The 23,900-nt window shown below is 38.5% G+C and overlaps 1 protein-coding gene across 11 annotated transcripts in view; it reads left to right on the top strand.

Annotated features, from left to right (window-relative positions):
• DLG2 (discs large MAGUK scaffold protein 2) overlaps positions 1 to 23,900 on the top strand; it is a 928,219-nt gene that overhangs the window by 381,579 nt on the left and 522,740 nt on the right. For all 11 annotated transcript variants that reach the window (XM_065883319.1, XM_065883310.1, XM_065883311.1 and 8 more), the window contains one exon: positions 15,040 to 15,176. In XM_065883319.1, the coding sequence (XP_065739391.1) occupies positions 15,040 to 15,176 (137 nt within the window). The remainder of the gene's footprint in view (positions 1 to 15,039; positions 15,177 to 23,900) is intronic.

Raw genomic sequence — 23,900 nt, forward strand, 5'->3', positions numbered from 1 at the left:
TCGGCAGGCGGACTCTCAACCACTGCGCCACCAGGGAAGCCCAATGGATATTCTTTGAATACCACTACTTAACACTATGCGGTTCCTTCTCATACATTATCATAATCAATTCTTGCTGTGATGTTATGAGGTGACTGTTATCCTCCTGATAAAACTGATGCTGAGAGAAGCTAAACAACTTTTTACAAAGTCACACAGATGCTAAATGACAGAACTAAGGTTAATGCCGGTAGGCACACAGTGGTCATGGCATATATTATCATATCCATCTTATATATTAGGGAATAGACCTATTGAGAGTAAGTGACTTGTTCCAAAGGTCCATTTATTATTTTGTCATGTAAATTATGGCATATCTTTTTTTCCAGTTTTATTGAGATATAATTGACATATACAAGTTTAAGGTATACAGCATAACAGTTTGATTTATATATACTGTGAAGTGATTACCTCAATAAGTTTAGTTAGCATCCATCATTTCATATAGGCACAATAAAAAGAAAAAGAAAAAAATGTTTTCCTTGTGATGAAAACTTTTAGGGTTTACTCTCTTAGTAACTTTCCTGGGTATCATAGAGCAATGTTACCTGTAGTTATCATGCTGTACATTACATCCCCAGCACTTACTTATCTAACTGGAAGTTTGTACCTTTTGACCACCTCCTTCCAATTCCTCCTCCCCCTAAGCCCCACCTCTGGTAACCACAAATCTGCTCTGATTTTCTGTGAGTTTGTTGTTGTTTTTGTTGTTCTTAGTTTCCACATTTAAGTAAGATCATACAGTATCTGTCTTTCTCTCTCTGATTTACTTCACTCGGCATAATTCCCTCAAGGTCCATCCATGTTGTCACAAATGGCAGAATTTCCTCATTTTTTTACGGCTGAAAAATATTCCATTGTGTATATATATACCACAACTTCTTTATCTATTCATCTGTCACAGACACTTAGATTGTTTCTTGGCTCTTGTAAATAATGCTGCTACAAACATGGGGGTGCATGTATCTTTTCCAGTTAGTGTTTTTGTTTTCTTCGGATATATCCCCAGAAGTGGAATTGCTGGATCATATGATAGTTCCACTTTTAATTTTTTGAGAATCCTTTATGCTGTTTTTCACAGTGGCTATACCAGTTTACAATTCCATCAAGCATGTGCAAAGTTTCCCTTTTCTTCACATCCTCGCCAGCATTTATCTCTTTTTTTTTTTTTTTTTTTTTTTTTTTTTTTTTTTGCGGTACGCAGGCCTCTCACTGTTGTGGCCTCTCCTGTTGCGGAGCACGGGCTCCGGACTCACAGGCTCAACGGCCATGGCTCACAGGCCTCGCCACTCTGCGGCATGTCGGATCTTCCCGGACCAGGGCACGAACCCATGTCCCCTGCATCAGCAGGCGGCCTCTCAACCACTGTGCCACCAGGGAAGCCCTGCCTGTTTTTTAATTGGATTATTTTTTGTAGGTTTGTTGTTTGGGGGGGGGGGGTGTCTTTTTTTGTTTGTTTTGTCGTTTTGTTCTATTTTATTTTGTTTTTGCTATTGAGTTGTATGAGTTCTTTATATATTTTAGATATTAGCTCCTTATCAGATATATGGTTTGCAAATATTTTTTCTATTCTGTAGGTTATCTTTTCACTTTGCTGATTGTTTCTTTTGCCATGCAGAAGATTTTTAGTTTGATGTAATCCCACTTGTTCATTTTTTATTTTGTTGCTTATGCTTTAGGTGTCATATCCAAAATTTAATTGCCAAGACCCATATCAAGGAGGGTTTTTTTCCTAAATTTTTTCTAGGAGTTTCATGGTTTGGGGTCTTACATTTAAATATTTAATCAATTTCAAGTTAATTTTTATGAGTGGTGTAAAATAGCAATCTACTTTTACTCTTTTGCATGTGGATATCCAATTTTCCCAGCACCTTTTATTGAAGAGACTGACTTTTCTCCATCGAGTAGTCTTGGATTCCTTGTCAAATTAGTTAACTATATATGCTTGTGTTTATTTCTGGGCTCTCAGTTCTGTTCCATTGATCTGTTTGTCTCTTTTTATGCCAGTGCCATACTGTTTTAATTACTATACCTTTATAGCTTGCAGTCAGGACATGTGATGCTTCCTGCTTTGTTCTTTCTCAGATTTGTTAAGCAATCCTTAAGGAGATTCAAATCTATACCAGGATTTCTTTGTGAAAAATTAAACCTATTTAGGTGAAAGTATAAAATTAAAGCCAAAGGCACATGCTGTTTGCTTTGTGCAACTAGATATGCAACATAGAATAATTCGTTGTAAAAATTAACAACCGATACAAAAGATTTTTAGTCCCAATGAAACAGTTTTTATGGCAAAGCAAAAGTGCTTTAGTTCAATTGTTGTATAATTGAAGATACTAGCACTCGTCATACATAATGTAATAAGGGAGCCTCTGTTACTCAATAGTTTCAAACATCTTCTTTGGCATATCTGAAATCATACAACAAATACTGGAAATATTGGTTAGCCACTTCATAAATCTGAGCCATAGTGTGTAAGTCCTTCATTGTTTCATAGTGAGCAAAATGTCCTTGCAAAAAGAGGTACTTGTGTAATTTTTTCAATTACATAACTCTCACTTTTTCCTAGGACCTAAGATGAATCCAGATTTTCCAATTATCTCTTTTACAAAGAGCCCCATAAGGATGATTAAGTGAAGTAGTGAAGTCAGACATCTGCTGAAAATGCCCATTTGAAATCTTTGGTGGATTAAAACAAGCTTATAAATGAATTTGGGGTTAGCTGTTTAGATTCTTAGCAGATTACAAATGCCTGTTGATGTTATATTGTATCTTTTGAAGTTTGGTTTTTATGGGTAAGCTATGACAAACAGAACGGGGGAGGGGGAGAAGCCAGGAAAAGCTAATATTTCAAACTAAATCATAAACATGGGATTGAGAGACAAAAAGTTTCCCCAAGTGAGTTTTTTGTTTTTGTTTTTGTTTTTGTTTTTTTTTGCGGTATGTGGGCCTCTCACTGTTGTGGCCTCTCCCGTTGCGGAGCACAGGCTCCGGACGCGCAGGCCCAGCGGCCATGGCTCACGGGCCCAGCCACTCCGTGGCATGTCGGATCTTCCCGGACCGGGGCACGAACCCACGTCCCCTGCATCGGCAGGCGGACTCTCAACCACTGCGCCACCAGGGAAGCCCCCCAAGTGAGTTTTAATGAGTGATAACTGGATATAGTGAAGAAAAGACAAAAATGTGGGAAGGAAAGAATTATGCTTTATCACAAAATGTAGAACATCATCCCTCACAGAATATAATTTCATGTATTTTTAAAACAACAGCAAACACTAATGAGGAAAACTGGTGTGGACCAAATCTTATCGTGTCATGCCCCTGCTTAAAACTCTTCAAAGGCTACCCATTGCCACTAATACAAGATCCAAACTCCTTAACAGAGCACCTCGGGACCTTCACGAGCCTCTGCTTCTCCAGCTTCCATGCTCAGTATTTCCTCCTAACCCCATTCACTCCTTTGACTATAATGATCAAGGCCATATCACCTCTCTACAAGCTACTCCCTCACTCTGCTTAGAGTTCCTAACTGTCTTTCTTCTAGCCATTCAACAGGGCTCAGCTCAGTTGTCACTATCTCCAAGAAGTTTTCTCTGACTCTGCTATCTGCCTTTTCTTGAAAACGTTTGCTTATGTTCTGTTTACTTCTCGTTTCCTCCACTCTGGTCTGTGAGCTCCTCGAGGACAAGAACTGTGTCTTCTTCATAGTAATCTTTCCCAGCGCCAGTGTCATGAGTTGAATTGTGTCCCCCCAAAAGATGTTGCGGTCTTAACTCCCAGTACCCTTGAATGTGACCTTAATTGAAAGTAGGAAATTTGCTGATGATCCAGGTTAAGATGAGATCATTTTGGTGGGCCTTAATCCAATATAACTGGTATCCTTATAAAACGAAGAAAGTTGGATACAGAGACAGACACATACACAGGGAGAATGTCATGTGAAGATGAAAGCAGAGGTGGGAGTGTTGCCTCTATAAGCCAAGGAATGCCAAAGATTGTCAGCCAAACACCAGAATCTAGGAGAGAGGCGTGGGACAGATTTTCCTCCAGCCCTCAGGCAGAACCAGATGCCTTGATCTGGACTTCTAGCCTCCAGAATTGTCAGACAATAATTTTCTGTTGTTTAAGTCACCCAGTTTTGTGTAACTTTGTTCCAACAGCTGTAGAAAACTAATATAGCCTGGAACTTAAATGTTTTTTAAAGAATGAATGAAGTAACTCGCCATATTATTTTACCAGCCTGAGCCCTTTCCTTCACAGTTCATTAAAGTATACTTATGGAAAAAGGATTCAGTGATTTTTATTTGATTCATTCATTTTAAAAATCAGTTTTGGAGTATAGACTTTGTTCTTAATGCTCGTGGGGAACGTAAATAAAAGAGTTATTGGGCTTCCCCGGTGGTGCAGTGGTTAAGAATCTGCCTGCCAATGCAGGGGACACGGGTTCGAGCCCTGGTCCGGGAAGATCCCACATGCCGCGGAGCAGCTAAGCCCATGTGCCACAACTACTGAGCCTGCGCTCTGGAGCCCACGAGCCACAAATACTGAGCCCACGTGCCGCAACTACTGAAGCCCAGGCGCCTAGAGCATGTCCTCTGCAAGAAGAGAAGCTATCGTAATGAGAAGCCCACGCAGGGCAACAAACAGTAGCCCCCACTCACCGCAACTAGAGAAAGCCCACGCACAGCAATGAAGACCCAACACAGGCAAAAATAAAATGAATAAAATTTTTAAAAAGAGTTCTTATTCCCTCTACATTCAAAATGCTAACTGTCCAACATGGGGGACATTAAACTTTTCCAGAACAGAGCTGACAGTTAGGTGCTGCATACCACAGTAGTGGTTTATGGCAGGCGCCTGTTCTGATTGGTTGGTGTCCATGCTATACAAGCTATTAAATGTTTTCAATATCAACCCTTCCTATAATTAACTCATTTAATATAGAAAATGATGTCTCATTTAAAGTGAGAGAGAGAAATAGCATTAAATGTGGTCACGGACACATTACCTTTAATTTAAAAGATGGGTATTAGGAAGGACTTTGCCGAAGAGGTATTACTGGATAAGAGCCTTTGTGGATGGAAATTTATCAAGACCCATCCAATTACCCTTCAGACTTTCTGCTCTGATTTCCCCAGCAGCAACCCTGCCAATTGGAACATTCCTATCAAGACTTCAAACTATGAGTTGATTTTTATCTCTCTCAAATAATCTGTTACTTTTGATAACTTTATGTGTTGGGATCTAGATGCCTCCAAACAGCCTGGACTGTATTCAGAGTCAATATTAATGACTTTGGTTTACAGTGGCAACTAGAGTCAACTTAGGAAAAAACATTCAGGCAGACGTGGTTGATAGGTAAAGGCAGCGCCTATCACTTTTAAATGCTGGAAGCTTGGAAGATATTCCATTTCAGGTACAATAAAATAGACGGTAAACCAGTAAGAGAACATCTGATCACACTTTGTCATACTGTCCCGTGAGCAGTCAGCTGTGGTCAGAGCAGGTTACTTCCTTTGTAAGGATGCAGGCAAGGAAGTGCTGATCATTCTTAGATTTGATAAAGAGTAAATACATTTCTCATTGGTAATCTCTATTGTTTCTTTAGATGCAATAGACACTTCATGAATTCCCAAGCACATGAGGCAGTAGTTGGCACATTAAAATGCTCAGTATGAGTTATTCTGGTCACTTTTTTTTCTTGAGCTAAAGCAGTCTGCTAAAGTATACACATCTGTTAATGTGAGATGCTTGACACTTAAAAGTATACCTATGCCATGTGATCATTTGGTCTTTGAACAATTCAATCATTAATTCATCCTGTAAGTATTTATTGAACAATTACCATATGCCAGCAGTGTGCACAAGATGATCTATTTTATGCAACCCCTACTTTCTAGGATCATATGATTTAGTTGAAGAGAGAAGATCAATGCACACAAAAGATTAATTTCAAAAGTGATTTAATCTAACTTCTTACACTTTCTGTGCTTATACCTAGACTGCTGAGAATTTCTGAAGGAAAAAAAGTTACTAGAATAGTGCTATCATTAATTCATAGTCACTAAACCCTAACGAGACAATCAACAGTTCCTTGCAATTTTTCTGTGTTTCTCTAATCAACTATTTCTTCCATCTTCCCTGAGAGCTATTTCAAAACTTCTGTACTTTCTCAAATCTCTGACCTCACTACTTCCCTCATCTTGGCCAGTACCACACTTTCTTGTTATCAGAGTAAATCGAAGACGAGAGCGACTTTAGTGTACTGCCATTAAGCCAATCTTAACCTTTATCTACACCATCCTTCTCTCCTTCCCTCCTAATTCAGTGGAGAAAGAGTCCTCCTGTCTCCGTTTATTCCAAACTATTATGCATAGTATCAGGGGCTAAGTGTACATTGGTGAGTATAAGGGGTATGGTTCCTCTCCTCCTGCAGCCTGTATTCTAACTAAGACTACTTGTTGCTTTCACATGAAATATTTCTCAAATAAGTTTCTCAAATAAGCCATGTTATCTCCCAACTCTAGGTCTTTAAGTGCATGTTTCCTTCTGCAGGGATGTTCTCTCCCCATTCCCTTTCTCCTGGCTCACTTTCATCTTCTAGGTCTCAGATTGGATATCAGGACCTATAGTTAGCACCTGTTCCTCTCCTAGCAACACTTACCACACTGGGTTTTCATTGCCTCTTTACTTGCCTTACTCTCCATTAGAAAAGAACCATAAACACTGATTCACTGATATAACCACAATATATATAGGGCAGTCCTTGGCACATGAGTGGTTATCAATTAGTGTTTGTTGAATGAGTTAACTCATTCTATTTAAATAGATGTGAAAAAGCTGATACGTATAATTGGTTCTACTGGGGTTCAACTTAGAAATGAACTACTTTGAGTTGGCGAAGACTTGAGTGGTCTTGAAAATTAAAGTGGTGAAGGCATTTCAGACGGGAAACAGGAGTAACAGTAGAAAAACAGCACAGCAAGATCATCTTGCTTGGGGGGAAGCTTAGTAGCAGAGAAGTAAGGAATAGTGAGAAGAGGGGATATAGCATTCCTGTAAAAAATGAACAGTGACGGACAATTTCAAGAAACAGAGCAACACAATGGATGTAGAATTTTAGGGAAAGAATAACCTGGAAAATCTTTGCTGAACGGATTGGAGAATCAGGCAGGGAAGACTGGAATCAGGGATTGTGGTCATGAGCCTTTTACACTAAAGCAAGCATGATTGGATAAGCACTTGATTTAGTGAAGTAGCAATAGAGAAGACATATGTACATATATATAATACATTTACACATTTTGTGCCGTCCCCTCCTATTATGGGAATGGGTGAGGTAACTACAAACTAGCAGTTCCACCAGGCAAGGAGCCCAGCCAGTCGTCCAGAATCTTCCTCCAAAAGGACTGGAAATTTCAGTTCTTTGATGGGTTTTTGTTCTTTCTGCATTACATAGAACTCTACTGATTTCTTTTACATTCCTACCCTCACCACATTATACGGCCCCGTTTCTTCTCATATTTCTTTTACTACTTCTCACTTCATTTTATCTATTTCTATTGCTCTGAAACAGTGGTTCTCAGAATGTGGTCCTCACACCAGTAGCATTAGCATCACGTGGGAGCTTGTTAGAAATGCAAATTTGGGGGCACATTCCAGATATTCTGAATCAGAAACTCTGGGCATACAGGCTAAATTCACTTCTCTCAAATAATAGTTATTCCCCAAGGCACATACTATAGAATCCTATTCTCTCTGTAATCTCTTTCTTGTGGAGAATCCATTTTCATAGTTTCAATGACCACTGCTATGTTGATAAGTGCCCAAACTTGTGTGTGTGTGTGTGTGTGATTTCATTATAAAGAGGTAGATATACATACCACCACTTAGACCATTAGAATTAGATGATGTATTAATTTCCTGGAGCTGCCTTAACAAATGACCAAAACTTGGGTGGTTTAAAACAATAGAAATTTATTCTCTTGCAGTTCTGGAGCCTGGAGGTCTGAGATCAAGAGGCCAGCATGATTGATTCCTTCTGGAGAGCTCTGAGGGAGAGTTTGTTCCATGGCATTTCTTGGCTTATACATGTACCATCCTGCTCTCTGCCTCTGTCATCACATGCATTCTTCTCTGTGTGTTTCTGTGTTTCTGGGTCCAAATTTCCTCTTCTTACAAGGACACCAATCATTGGATTGGGGCTCACACGAATCCAATTTAACTTCATCTTAAATTGATTGCATCTGCAAAAACCCTGTTTCCAAATAAGGTCACATTCACAGGTAACAGGGCTTAGGACTTCAGTCTGTCTTTTGAAAGGCGTAATTCAACCTATAACCACTGCCATTTGAGTAGATTGTGTTATACGGAGTCAGATGGAGGAGACTGAGGAAAGTATGTGTGATACGGAAATGGAGTTAGTAACTGGAGATCACTATTTACAAACTCCAGCTCTTACAGTAAATGAGGCAGCAAGTTCAAGAGAAGATTTTTTTTTAATTAATTTATTTTTTTAAATTAATTTATTTACTGGCTGCACTGGGTCTTCGTTGCTGTGTGCGGGCGTTCTCTAGTTGCAGTGAGCGGGGGCTACTCTTCGTTGTGGTGCATGGGCTTCTCATTGTGGTGGCTTCTCTTGTGGAACACGGGTTCTAGGCAGGCGGGCTTCAGTAGTTGTGGCTCACAGGCTCTAGAGCGCAGGCTCAGTAGTTGTGGCGCACGGGCTTTATTGCTTTGCATTATGTGGGATCTTCCTGGACCAGGGCTCTAACCCATGCCCCCTGCATAGGCAGGCGGATTCTTAACCACTGCGCCATCAGGGAAGTCCCAAGAGAAGATCTTTCTAGGATAGGACAGAAGCATGGTCAAAACCAGAATAGAAGAAAAGCATTGTTGGTAAGAGACTGAATATTCTAGAAGGGAAAAAAAGGGAATAATGAGTAAAATTCAATGGTGAAGGGGAAGATTTAGGTTTAGAAAAGAGGAATGATACTCATTCCTTTGAGAAAGGGTAGGTATAGACATGGAGACTTTTCACAATAAAATAGGCATTGAGTGATGCCTCTTTTTAGGCAGAAAGTATAAGTGGGTTTTTTTGTTTGTTTGTTTTTTGCGGTACGCGGGCCTCTCACTGTTGTGGCCTCTCCCTTTGCGGAGCACAGGCTCCTGACGCGCAGGCTCAGCAGCCATGGCTCACGCACCCAGCAGCTCCGCGGCATGTGGGATCTTCCCGGACCGCGGCACGAACCCGTGTCCCCTGTGTCGGCAGGCGGACTCTCAACCACTGCGCCATCAGGGAAGCCCCCTAAGTGGGTATTTTGAGGTACATAGTCAGGAGAAAAGCTTGGAACATTGACTGTGGTAAGTGAATTAGGTGATCTGTGAGAGATCCTTAAGCAGGATTGAGCCTGCCTAGCCAGCGCCGAAGGCATTTTTAACAGAGCCACTTCTTTCAACTCCGAACTTTGTCGTTTGAACCCAGGGAGAATCCAGAGAGTAAGAAAATACAGCTTTGGTCTTTACTCTCATCTGGCACTGTAGATATGATTAATTAATCATTCTCTCAAATTAAACACATTTTTGGTATTTTTTTAAGCAATGGTTTTTTTCTAAAGGAGAAGAGATGTAAAGTAGTCTGTTACCTGTGTAGACCAGACCCGCAGGTGAAGTTTTTGTTTTGTTTGTCAAGTGAAATGTATGTGCATTCAGCAGTTAGGTTGCCTGTATTTCCTAAAACAAAGCCTGCCAGGCTTCAGGATGGATTCTGTGTTTCCTTTAATAAAATAGGATAGTATAGTCAGAATGTACAGAATACCACTGTAGAATTTTTTTTTTTTGTAAAACACTAAACACCCTATACCTTGCAGATCCTAGATGAACTGTGACAGAAGCAGTCTGCTTAATAATATTAATTTTTTGGAGGCGCCCCAGAGTGCCCTCCTAGTAAAGTCATATAAAATGCAGTTGAACCATGTTGATGAAAGATGATAAGACATCATGGGGATTAGTTCTTTACACCCATAAAGACTATGTGGGTACATTGTAGTCACATGACTCTTTCAGGTATTGGGGTTTTTATTCTAAGCTTCCCACACACAGAATCAGCTCGTTTTCTCAAGACTTCCTCCTTCAGGCCTCCACCTTCCACTGACACCTGCTCCTCAGGCACCAAGGGGAAAGGGTGAACTGGGATCGTTCCTCGTGTTCTTTATTCACAGGAGAAGGAAAAGATTTTGCATGGGAAAAGGTTAAGTTAAAGGCTTTAAACAACGTTCAGACATTCCTTTCCCTACGCCTGCACCTCCTGTGTTAACATGAGGATATACAATCTGGGGATATGCAGGAAATACGGAAAGAAGAACCCAGCTTTGTGCACTAGATGTAATCCTGAAATTGTTTGCACTTCAGGTTTGTCAAACAGATCAGTTTTTAATTGTTTGGGGAATTAGGTGTTTAAATTTCACTTGCTTTTTTCCTTTGCCAGAGTACTGAAATATCCACTGATTTTACTTCCTTTTGTGATTTTAATACTTATATTGTTCTGTGTCAGCTTTGTTTATTACTGACACATGTATAGGCAGGTTTAGTATTATTCTCAATAGCCAAACTTTCTACAGTCGATAGTGTTAGGGTCACGATTTTAGGATGAGACCTACCAACTCTGCTCACTGAGTTTATATTATAATTGATTAGTCAATGTCTTTATCAGGGACACATCTTTTCAGTATTGTATCCAATTCTCTCAATTGGTCACTTACCAAAAATCAGTGTTCCTTACTCAAATCGTTATAATACTCATTGTATTTGTCTTGTTAGGGGCCGCTCTAGCTTATCTTGCTGTAAATACAGGTTTTGAGTGTTCGCTAGGCATTTTTGTCTCAATTTCCAGCACAGGGGAGCTGGGATTTTATGAGCACTGTATGATCTAAGTCAGGGCAGCTGACTCTTTAGTTACTTAGTCTGATGTATTGGTTTTAAAGATGCGTTCTCGGGCTTCCCTGGTGGCGCAGTGGTTGAGAGTCAGGGGACACGGATTCGTGCCCCGGTCCGGGAAGATCCCACATGCCGCGGAGCGGCCGGGCCCGTGAGCCATGGCCACTGAGCCTGCGCGTCCAGAGCCTGTGCTCCGCTACGGGAGAGGCCACTACAGTGAGAGGCCCACATACTGCAAAATAAAATAAAAAATAAAAAAATTAAATCCCTGTCATCTGGAGTTTATATTTTCACCAAGGAGATAGGCAATAAAAAATTAAATAAAATACATAGATAATTTATATCGTATATCACAAGGTAATAAGTGCTAAGGGACACTGAAAATAGAGCAGGATAAGGAAGTGGGATGGATTGTTAGGGGACAGTATTAAATAGGGAGGTCAGGGTCAGGCTCCCAGAGAAATTGAAATTTTAACAACAGCCTGAAGGCAGGGTGTTCCAGGCAGCAGAAACAGCTAGAGCAAATGCCCTAAGGTGGGAGTGTGTCTGGCATGTTCTAGAAATATCAAGGCAGTAAGTGTGTCTAGAGTGGATTGAAGGAAGGAAGTATGAGCAAATGAGGGTAGAGAATGATCCTATAATGTAGACAGACTACCCCTGCTTTCACAGAGCATGTGCAAGGAAACCAGTACCTCCAAACTGATCATTTAGATTTGGTCTTATGGCTTGGTGGACCTAGACCACATTTGTCTTCATAGAGCAGCCCTCCAAAAAGCAATGACATCATCTGGATTTAGAGCATTGCTTCAGCCAGGTTCAGCCACAGTCACTCATATGAACTCATGGATCATTATTTCTGTACTGTTTCTGGTCAATCCATTTCTTTACATTTATGTTGGCTACAGTTGATAGCAGCTGTTATGCAGTGCATGGTATGTACTCAGGAGATTCTTGTTGAATGAGTGGATATATGAGTGAGTGAATGAATGAATAAATGAATGGATAGATGGATGGATGGATGGATAGATAGGACCAGATTCGATGTTATAACACAGATGGATACTTCCACCTGTAAATAACCTTGTATTCTGGATGTAGACATAAGCTATACGTTTACCTATCATGTTGAATTGAACATCTGGAATATGGTTGAATGTTGACCAAATATTGATTATTTTTAAATGTATCCATGTTCCACCAAAGTAAGAGAAATTAAGGGAAATGTTTAGTTCTGTACCTTTAGAGCCGTTCTCTGGCTCTTACTAAAAATACTTTAGCTTAAGCAGAGTCACCAGTTAAGAAGCGCTTAAGCCTAATCTTAGCGGAAAAAATGTTGTTTCCTTTTTAGCTGATATATTTATGTCTACAGTATCCACAGGGATTTCATTGTCTTGGTAAAATCTTCAACTTCAAATCTCAACTACATAGTTACTCCCTTTGTTGGACTTAACCTTGTTTATAGTGGTAATTTGTTTCCTTAGCTCTTCTGTAACTCAGACCGGCTGTGGCATTTACTGTTGGCATAGTAGATGTAAATCAGAGTCCCTGAATTTTCTTTAACCTTTTGTCCAAAGTTCGGAATGACTTCTGTACTATTGTAAATGCAGTAGATTGATCCTAGCATGTGGCTATGAAACTTTTGTAAATATGTTTTTTAAGCTTTTCTATAATCATATATAAATATGAAGTAACAGTTTTAGAAAACATGAGCTGATATGTACTTTTAATTTCATAGGAAAAGCCAGCTGGGGACATTTTATCTACCCTTGGTCATCTTTCACTTGGTAAACAAATTCTTTAAATATGAGGGAAACAAATATGTTTATAGATCTATGCAATGTCAAAGCATCAATAAAGAATAATTACCCACTCTAGTAGGAAATGAAATAACACTTATTTTAATTGCCCTATCAATTTAAATCCATTTTCCATTTATTGTTAACAGCTAATTTAACAAAAAAATCATTTCATTTCAGGTATCATTCCAGAGGTGTTACTTTATAATTTACCATGCCATTATTTTTCCATTAACTAATCACTTATGCTATCTTAAGAGCAGCACATAGCCGTATTCAATATTTATTCAATACAAGGATAGTGAAATGGAGTATTTTTAAAGTGTTTTTCATTGTTGTATAAAGTGCCAAAAATTTTTATGATTGTCTTATCATAAAAGAAGTGTGTGGCTTTTTAAAACTAGGCAACTAGGGGTGTGTGTGTGGCGGGGGTTAATTTCTTAAGCAAGTTACAGAAATGTTCTGTCTTTAGTTACAAATGTCTTTGACTTATATCTATCTTTCTGAGTAATTTGCATGTTAATTCTTATCATTTCAAAATGCAATGAAAATATATGCTATAAGTATTGTACCGAATGTGTATTCAATTATATTCTGAGAAAGATTTTTTTTGTTCTTATACTTTTAAAGAGTCTATCAGTCATTCTTTTAAAATGGCCTCATAATGATTTTTAATAACTCTATTCTTATTATCATTCCATAGTTTAATATAAATAAAAGTTTATGACAATATGTATAGACCCTGAGGATGTTATGCTAAGTGAAATAAGTCAGACCGAGAAAGGCAAATACTGTATAATTTCACTTATATGTGGAAATCTAAAAAACAAAACAAAAGAACAAACAAAATGGAAACAGTGATAAATACAGAGAGCAAGTAAGTGGTTGCCAGAGGAGAGACGGGTGGAGAGGAGAGAAGATAGAGGTGAGGAAGATTAAGAAATACAAACTTCCAGTTACAAAATAAATGAGTCAGTGGTTGTGAAATGTGCAATGTGGGGAATATAGTCAATAACCATGTAATATTTTTGTACGGTGACATATTGTAACTAGACTTATCATGGTGATTATTTCGAAATGTGTAGAAATATCTAATCACTGTGTTGTGTAATAGGAACTAACATAGTATTATAGGGCAATTATACTTCGAAAACAAACTCAGTCACAGAAAAAAGAGATCAAATCTGTGATTACCAAGAGATGGGGGAAGAGGAGAGGGGGAGTTAGATGAAGGCAGTCAAAAGGTACAAACTTCCACTTAAAAGGTAAATAATACGAGGGATGTAACATACAACATGAGAAATGTAATTAACACTGCTGTATGTTATACATGAAAGTTAAGAGAGTAAATCCTAAGAGTTCTCATCACAAGGAAAAATTTATTTCTATTTCTTTAATTTTGTGTCTATATGACATGATGGATGTTCACTAAACTTACTGTGATAATCATTTCATGATGTATATAAGTCAAGTCATCATGCTGTACACCTTAAACTTATACAGTACTGAGTGTCAATTATATCTCAATAAAACTGAAAGAAAAAAATTATAAGCCATAGCATAGTAAAATTCTTCTCTCAAGATGGAAAATTTCCAAAAGACAAAATTTTTTTTTAAAAAAGGAAATTTTCCATGTTTAAAATGATTACATATTTCGTGGTTTGTTACAAACATAATGCAGTCAAAGTATATAATCTATTTCTTTATTCTTTAGACTGTGTGCAGGGATGATTCGTTTGTGTTCATTCTTTATTAACTATAAGTTAATAACAGGAAGTGCCAGAAGTGTGAAAATATGACAAGGTACCCAGAGAAGGAAACATGAAGGGCAAGCATCGAGCTTCTTTTCCTTATCTTCTCTCTGAAATTATTACACCGATATCCAATGTATCTTCCTCATGGCTCTTATCTCAGAATTTGTGGAATGTTCGAATTGCTGTACTTTTCATTCTAAAATGTCAGAAATATCTAGGTCTCTACCCAAATGACTGGCAGGACTTCTGTTCTCTATGCTAGAGTAACAACAGCAGCAATGAAGTTAAGCCCATAGACTAAACGTGGGCAGGATTGCACTTGTGTTTTGCCTCATTAGCATTAATCAACAAGCTTTCAAATGTTTAAAGGACACAGTTGATTGAAGTAGAATTTATTGTTATTTATTACTGTTGTAATAAATTGAGGATTAATTTTTTTTCGACTGCTGAAATGTGACTTATAGCACTTTCTTAAACAAATACAAGGCTTTTCTTTTTCTGTTTCTTTTCCGTAGGTTTAGGCTTCAGTATTGCAGGAGGTGTGGGGAACCAACACATTCCTGGAGACAACAGCATTTATGTAACTAAAATTATAGATGGAGGAGCTGCACAGAAAGATGGAAGGTTGCAAGTAGGAGACAGACTACTAATGGTGAGTGTGACTGAAGCAGAACTATGTGTATATTTATAAAGCTCTTGTTTCCCAGTGTATGACTGTCTTAGTCATTTCAGGCTGCCATAACAAAATACCATAGGTTAGGTGGCTTAAACAACAGAAATTTTATTTTCTCACAATTCTGGAAGCAGGGAAATTTAAGAGCAAAGTTCTGACCCATTCAGTTTCTAGTGAGGTCTCTCTTCTTGGCTTGCAGACAACTGTCTTGCTGCTGCATCCTCACTTGGCCTTTCCTCTGGGCTTGTGCTGAGGGAAAGCTCTCTCTCTCTTTCTCTTTTTATAAAGCCATTAGTCCTATCAGATTAGGTCTCCACCCTTAAGTCATGTAATTAATAACCTTAATTGCCTCCTAAAGACCCTATCTCCAAATACAGTCATATTGGGAGTTAGAACTTCAACATAAGAATTTGGGGGGAGGAAGCAGTGACCTTGGGTAGAAACATAAAAGAGAGAGCAGATTTTGTGGTAAAAGATATCAAAAGTACAGGTATAATTGGAGCTGATTTGTTGATATTTTAAAAACAGAAATCTAAATTTTCACCAGTTTTCATAGGCACAGAGATTATGTGTTGTTCTTCCGGTATCATCCATCTCCTATCAGCCAGAGAGACTGCTAAATCCAGACTGGTAGAGAGATGGGCTTTGCATAGCAAAGTGAAAAACACTATCTGGTTTATTGATCTGTACATTTCTATGCCTGTGTTCTTCGGTTCAACCAGTTTCCTGACTTCCAAGAATTCATAATCTGAGTTCTGTCACGTGTGCAAATGGATCCCTTCCCCGTCTCCTTTCAGACAGGGTTTCTACTATTTTATTTGCCAGTTGCTCACATGCTTCAGGAGTCTTGGGCAATGACTGACACCAACATGCAACCACCCTTTCTGAGCCATGGAGTTATACAATAAACGAAGGCAAAATGTAGGCAATTACAAGCAGTAAAAAATTGGTGATTGCACCTAAAAACTGTTTCATCTCCATTTACTGTTTTATATTAAATCTACAGGATAATAATCAAATACTGAAAATTAATAGAAGATAGTTGTCAAGTAAGAGAAGTATATCTAGTCGTATCTAGTCATATGTCTCCCTTTGTAAAACAGGATCTTGAATCTTTGTCACAAGGAGCCATTATCTCCAATACTTTCATGAGAAGTGTTTGGGAAGGATCAACCTATACAATTTCAACAGAATAGTAATTTCTAGGACATGTGCAAGTTTTGGGGGTTGAACCTCAAAGTTCATTGTACCCATGTCCCTGGACTCTAGACAGGTTGTTTATAGTCACACTGGGCTAATTTCATAGTTGTCAATGATTTTTGTATTGAATTATCTGGGTAAGAGCTTTATAATAATCTTGATAACTAACATTTATTTGGCATTTACTGTGCTCCATGTATTTTTTTAAATGTTTTTCTGTAATGTAGTATGTATTTCTCACAACAGCCTCTTTTATATAAGCAAAGGGAAACTGAGGTATAGAGAGAGGTTTACTAACTTGGCCATGGTCATATAGTTAACAATGGGCAGAATTGGATTTCAAATGCTTGTAACCACCAAACATGGTCTTTGCATTTGTTTCCTAAAATCTGTCAGTCAGTTCTTTCCTTCCTTCCTTTAGTTATCGTTCAGTCATCATTTAGTTATCATTCGTTAATTCCTTTATTTAACAAGTAATATATTGAGCACCTACCATGTCCCAGGCAATAGGCACTTCTCAGGAAGGAACTCTGTCAGCAGAAAAAGTATGGTCAAACTGAATGGGCAAAAAATGTGGCATTAATGACTTCAGTCAAAGTTGCAACTAAGAGTTTTTGGCTTCTTTACTACTTGAAGTCACTACAATTTTATTTTTATTTTTTTTAAACCATTTTATTGAGGTATGATTGACCTGTAAAAAGCTGTACATATTTAATATATACAACTCCATGACTTTGGGGATAAGTACATACCCATGAAACCATCACCACCATCGAGGCTATAAAGTTATCCATCACTTCCCAAAGTTTCCTCTCACTACCATTATTATCATTATTATTTTGTGTGTGTATGGGGTAAGAACACTTAACATAAGATCTACCTTCTTAGCAAATTTTAAGTATACAGTACAGTGTTGTTAGCTATAGGCACTAGGCTGTATAGTAGAACTACCATTTTCATTCTCAGGACATTCTGAATTTTGTTTGCTTGTTGTTTTTGCCTTTGACGTGAATGTTGGTTCTTTTTTTTTTTTTTAACTTAAAGCTGTTTTGTGTGTTTTTTTAATTTTATTTATTTATTTTTGGCTGCATTGGGTGTTCGTTGCTGTGCACAGGCTTTCTCTGGTTGTGGTGAGTGGGGGGCTACTCTTCATTGCACTGAACTGGCTTCTCTTTTTGTGGAGCACAGGCTCTAGGTGCGCGGGCTTCAGTAGTTGTGGCTCGTGAGCTCTAGAGAGCTGGCTCAGTAGTTGTGGCGCACGGGCTTATTTGCTCCGTGGCATGTGGGATCTTCCCAGACCAGGGCTCGAACCCATGTCCCCTGCATTGGCAGGCAGACACTTGATCACTGCGCCACCAGGGAAGTCCTAAAAGTTGGTTCTTATGATGTTGTGTCTTCTGAAACAGAAAAGTGTTATTGGGATATGAGACAACTTCTCTCTAACAACTTCTCTCAAGAAGACAAACTTTATTGTTTGTGGACTTAGGAATAAAATAAACTGTGATATCCATTTTCTACATAGTGCTAAATTGAAAAAATGAAGAGGACAGTTTCATTCTAAAGTAGTCGTCATAGTGACTGATTTGACCTTTGGCTCATTGTTCTGTAAGAGTTTGGATGTAGACAACTCTTCTGGACTGCTTCTGTTATTTCTTCAACTGCTGCTATTATCATACCATGCTAGATGTCATGTGCTGATTTCTTGAAGTTCTGTTTAAATTTTTAGCGTTATGTTCAAATTCTTAAAAAAAAACCTCAAAGTCTAAATAATTCTGTCAAAGGATTTTCCAGGCACCGTGCTATTTTTCCATTATCATTTTCTTGATATTCATTGTAGACAGAATGATTTCAAAAATAGCTGTGACATAATCCTTAGCATAATCCTTAATCCTCCTTTGAGTTTTAAAGCATAGTTTAAAAAAAAATGAAGCTTCAACAATCATAGGTCTCTCTCCTCTTACGTAAGGAAAACATAATTAGTACTTTCAAGGCAACTGCCAAGCTGAATCTGGAAATGAAAGAAAATGATTCATTTTATAAAATTCTGAAAGAAAAATGAGCCTGAGGGAAAGCATAAATTAAAAATCCCAGAAGCCACCCCAAAAGGTCAATTATCTTGCTTCAACCAAAAATATTTATTAATGCTCTCCTTCTGTCATTCCTTTCCACCTCCTCTTCCCTTTACTACCCTACATTCATGTCTTCTTCATCTTTCTCCTCTTCTACTCTCCTCCCCCAAAGGAAGTATGAATAATTTAGATTCTGTGATTTACCAGCTGTACCACACTCTATTTTTCTATAAATAGGTTTTTTCTAAAACAATTTGTACCACTCCCTTCACTCACTTCTTAGGAAAAATTCCTCCATATGTTATTCATTCATAGTTCTGTAAGTAAGTTGATCGAGAATAAAATTCCATTAATTTCTTTAGACTTTTGTGTATAGATCACCATAATTCAGGAAGTCTCCCAGCATCTACCCTGCAGTGAGAGCACAATCTTTTTTTTTTTTTGGAGGGGGGGGCGGGGGTGGGACTGGGGGGTGATCTTTAGTAATAAACCTTTCAGTTTCTCAACTGAAATAACTTTAATGTTGGACACCATCTGAATCATACCATATATACTGGGTACTTTTTTTTCCCTAAATACTTCTTTTATGTCAGAATTGAAAAGTATCTATCTTAGATATTATCTTATTCCAACTCTCATTTAGTACATCAGAATCCCACAGAAAAGCAACCATGTGAAATAGTCCCTCACCTCTGCTAGAACTCTCTAAGGACGGAGAACAGAATGCCTCGTCGAAGCTATCCATTAGATACTAACCATCAGTAAAAATGTTTCCCTTAAAATTATATCAAAATATACTTCCCTATACAGCTCTCCCTTTAGTAAAGGTCTCTCCCTTTAGTAAAGCTCTCTCCGTTGGAAACACAATGATGAATATGAATTCCTCTTCCACATTTGTTTAAAAAGCTATGTCTTGCCAATTCTCCAGTTCTCAGTCTTTTAAGATGTTTTACACTTTTCCTCTCACTCTTGCACTAAATTTTATCATACATCCATTTATCCTCTGAAAATAGATCACCCTTTTAACAAAACTTCTTTTGATTCTTTAGAATGTTATTCCCCAACTTAAAAGAAAAAAAAAAAAACAGGCAATATTATTGCATCTGACCTTTACATTTATTCTACTGTAAGAAAAAATTATCCTGCCTAAAACCTTTGCGATAACCCCCTTAGTGTTTCAAATAAGATGACTTTAATGTCAGACCTCTCTGATGTTTCATGGGTCACCCAGATGCATGGTGTATGTTCTCTTTATCAAAATAACAATTTTTTAAATTTCCCCTGCTACTGGCACTTATTATCATTCATTAGAATTTTGTTTGTTTTATTTTGTTTTTTATTTTTTCAAATGACAGTGACATCTGATTTTAATGGATTGTACCAGTAGCTTAGTGTTGCAATCTCAGACTGAATAGATTCTCTCTTGGCCTTGAACTTCATGGAACAGATGGTCAGAGGTTAGCAGTATCGATAATTTTCTAATTCTTTCATATATTTTTACACACTCATTTTTATTAAGCCCTACCATGGTGATACATAGAGCCACATATATCACAGAAATGTGATCTTCTTCATCTTTTTTCTACACAATACCAGAAACTTTGAATCTAGGGTCATCTAATTGTCTTCTCTAAAGGGAAAACATGAACTGTTAATTGGCAAAGGCCCTGCCGCATTGTGATTTAAAGTTTATAATCTTAGTCTCTTTTTTCCATAACCTTTGCTTGATGTTTGAAGAAAAAATTGTCAGTGAGAGACCTTTTACATCTTTTGCAGAAAATAAGTCTGTATGTTTTCTTTGCTTAAAGGGAAGCTGAAGACAAGAGGAAAGGTAAATGAGGCATTGAAATAATATGGAAAGGCAATGGACTCAGAGATAGGATATCTGGATTCAAGTCCCAGGCAGCCAGCATTAACTCTACCTAACTGACCTTGGGCAAGTCATGTTCATCTTTTGTCTTTTGTTATGTCCTCAATACCATGACAGCATTGCCTTAGATCAGTGTTTCCCAAGTGTGTTTTAAAATATTAGTCTCATGTCTGTGTCACATGAAAAGAATCTACAGTCAAATTGAAATTCTACAACCTGTATCTCACCTCTTTTGTAGATTCTCAACAAACTTTAGCGTATATAAGGGTCTATGAAGTCCTCCAGTCAAGGAACTAATTTAACTTTGGTACCCTAACTTTCAAATATATTTTACTGTGGAACTTTTTTTCTTAAGTAATGCTTATGAAATACCTAGAACTAGTGTTCACTGGAGTCACTCTGGGATATGCTATGTGTGAGCATCTCCTATTTTTATTCCAAAGTGTGCATCCTATGGTAAGGACATTAAATGGATTTGGGGAAGATGAGTAGAAACAAGATAATTGTCTGAATGAGTATTAGTTGTGAGGACCCACTTTCACCTTGTTTGATCCAAATATCAATAAGAAAATCACCTTGAAGACCATGCAAATATGTAGGAGTTATCTGAATAATGAAGAGGATTTTAAAACACTTTCATTGTTTAGGCCAACCTTAAGTAAGAACCAAAAGCTATAACTGTCCCTGCACATGGCTCTTTCCTACCACCAACACACTGCTTCCTCCTTAAGAAGATCTTTCACCCACAGCACCTCCTCACTCCAACACTTGAGAGATGGATAGGGCAGTCATTACTGCTGTTCTTATTTTCCGGAAGAGAAAGTTAGAACTCAAAGATGCAAACACTTTTCCAATATTACATAACTAATAAATTGTGAGATTGGATTCAGACCTAGATATCAATTTTCTAAAGCCACATTCCTTTCAGCTGTTTACTCAACCCCCCTGGTTCTCAATCTTGGTTTCACATTTGAATCTCATAGTAAGTTCTTGAACGCTATGGATGCCCAGGCCTCAATCAACCCTGAATAATCAAATCAGAATCTCTGGAGTAGGAGCCATGCCTCATTTTCATTTTTTTTTTTTTAAGTTTTCCAAACAATTCTAATGTGTAGCCAGGTTAAGAACCATAATTCTACCTTAGCCTAATCACATCCTACCCCACTCTGCTGCCGCTCCATTGCTTCTCCTGAGGGTGACTTCTGAGGTAATGCTCATTCCATCAAGCTGGTATAGCATCATTTAGCAATTTCCAGTCATGGGCTAAAAGGCATTAGAAATAGTTAACCCTTCAGACTCTGTCTCCAGTAGTTAGATTACCTTCTGAAACACCAGGGGGAAAAAATTTTGGATAATTATTTCTTGAACTCCCTTTTAATTTGTCTCAAATACAATAAAATTACAATGTAATGCAAATGCAATGATATATTTTATTTAAGGGTTTAAGGGCTCTATTTATAAAGGGACTTTATATAAAGGGTTAAAGCCTTCCATTATATTGTTTATTTCTTTTGCTTGTATTCAGTTTAATACCCCTGTTTATAGAACTTACTCTATAGTCATCATATATCAGTACATAGTATAAAGCGGTGGTTTTAAAATTCTTTAACAGCACACCCCATCAGTAAAACACAAAAAGTTGTCTTTAATATATGTATATTTCTCTACTTTAGATTGCATTCATATATTGTTATGGTAATATATACATTTTATTTTAAACCATACACAAGAAATAGAAAGATGAAGATCGATGTGATAAATATTAATAGAAGTTCAAACATTTCTTCCTGTACCCAGCTGATTGCCCTGGGGTTCCTATCATACGGTCTATTTGGTGACCACTGCTATAGAGGAAGCAGGAGTCAATCAAGACATCAGTGGCACTTTCTCTCTCTCTCTCTATGCAATGAAAGGTGAAGAAATGCATTAATGGGACTTCCCTGATGGCACAATGGTTAAGAATCCACCTGCCAATGCAGGGGACATGGGTTCCATCCCTGATCCTTGAAGGTCCCACATGCCGTGGAGCAACTAAGCCCGTGCACCACAACTACTGAGCCTGCCCTCTAGAGCCCGCAAGCCACAACTACTGAGCCCGTGTGCCACAACTACTGAAGCCCACTCACCTAGAGCCCATGCTCTGCAACCAAAAGAAGCCACCGCAATGAGAAGCCCGTGCACCGCAAGGAAGAGTAGCCCCTGCTCGCCACAACTAGAGAAAGCCCACGCGTAGCAACAAAGACCCAACACAGCCAAAGATAAATTAATTAATTTTAAAAAATAAATGCTACATAAATAGTTTTTTAAAAAAGAAATGCATTAATGATTAATGGAGGAGGAAGAAATTTGCACTGTTGGAGCTCTGATTATGTCCCTTATAAGCTGATGTGAGCCAGTGTTCACATTTTGTACCAGCCTTTCATTCTTCTACCCCATGCCTGACACAGAGTGAGTGTCCAGTAAATGTGTATTGTGGATTGAATGACCTTCATTCCTTACCCTTCCCTCTCTGACTCAACACAGTTGTAAAATAGAAGCTCAACATAAATGCCTCATTCTTCGCATAACATAGGGAATTTTGGTTGCTTTTCCTTTGATATGCCACATTGTTTTGCTTTTTTTTGTTTTTTGCAGTACGCGGGCCTCTCACTGTTGCGGCCTCTCCCGTTGCGGAGCACAGGCTCTGGACACGCAGGCCTAGCGGCCACGGCTCACAGGCCCAGCCGCTCCGCGGCATGTGGGATCCTCCCGGACCGGGACACGAACCCGCGTCCCCTGCACTGGCAGGCAGACTCCCAACCACTGCGCCACCAGGGAAGCCTCCACATTGTTTTTTTTTAACTTATTTAGTGGATTGTTTCAACATTTATTAAGTGCCTACTGTTTACCCTGTGTCAGCTGGGGAAATACAAAGATGAAAACATCTAATCATTGCCCTTGAGAAGGTCAGCCTTTGAGATGGAAAGAGACACTGCAGGAGTAAGTGTTGTATGAGATCAGTTTCACAGGAAGAACCCTGAACAGGAAGAAACTATTTCCAGCATTAGGATCAGCAAAAGCACTATGTCTGATTTTGATGTTTGATCGTTATTCGTACGCTGCTGTATGTTATACAGTGTCTTTTCAGGTTCATGGTATCATTTCTTTCTCATAAACACAAGTAAATCAGCAAATAAATCAATATTATCCCCATTTTACATATAAGAAAATTAAAACTCAGTAAATATGTTAACTGGCCAAAATTCATAAAACTAGAAATTGATAGCAGATCTGAGTCTACTTTCAAAATTACTCTCATTGTATACCAGGTGGCCTTCATTTCTAAAAAACACCTAGGTTTAAAATATGGCTATTGGGCATCCCTGGTGGTGCAGTGGTTGAGAGTCCGCCTGCTGATGCAGGGGACGCAGGTTCATGCCCCAGTCTGGGAAGATCCCACATGCCGCGGAGCAGCTGGGCCTGTGAGCCATGGCCGCTGAGCCTGCGCGTCCGGAGCCTGGGCTCCGCAACGGGGGAGGCCACAGCAGTGAGAGGCCCGCGTACCACAAAAAATATATATATATA

Source organism: Phocoena phocoena, chromosome 8, assembly GCF_963924675.1.
Source record: "Phocoena phocoena chromosome 8, mPhoPho1.1, whole genome shotgun sequence".
Taxonomy (NCBI): Eukaryota; Metazoa; Chordata; class Mammalia; order Artiodactyla; family Phocoenidae; genus Phocoena; species Phocoena phocoena.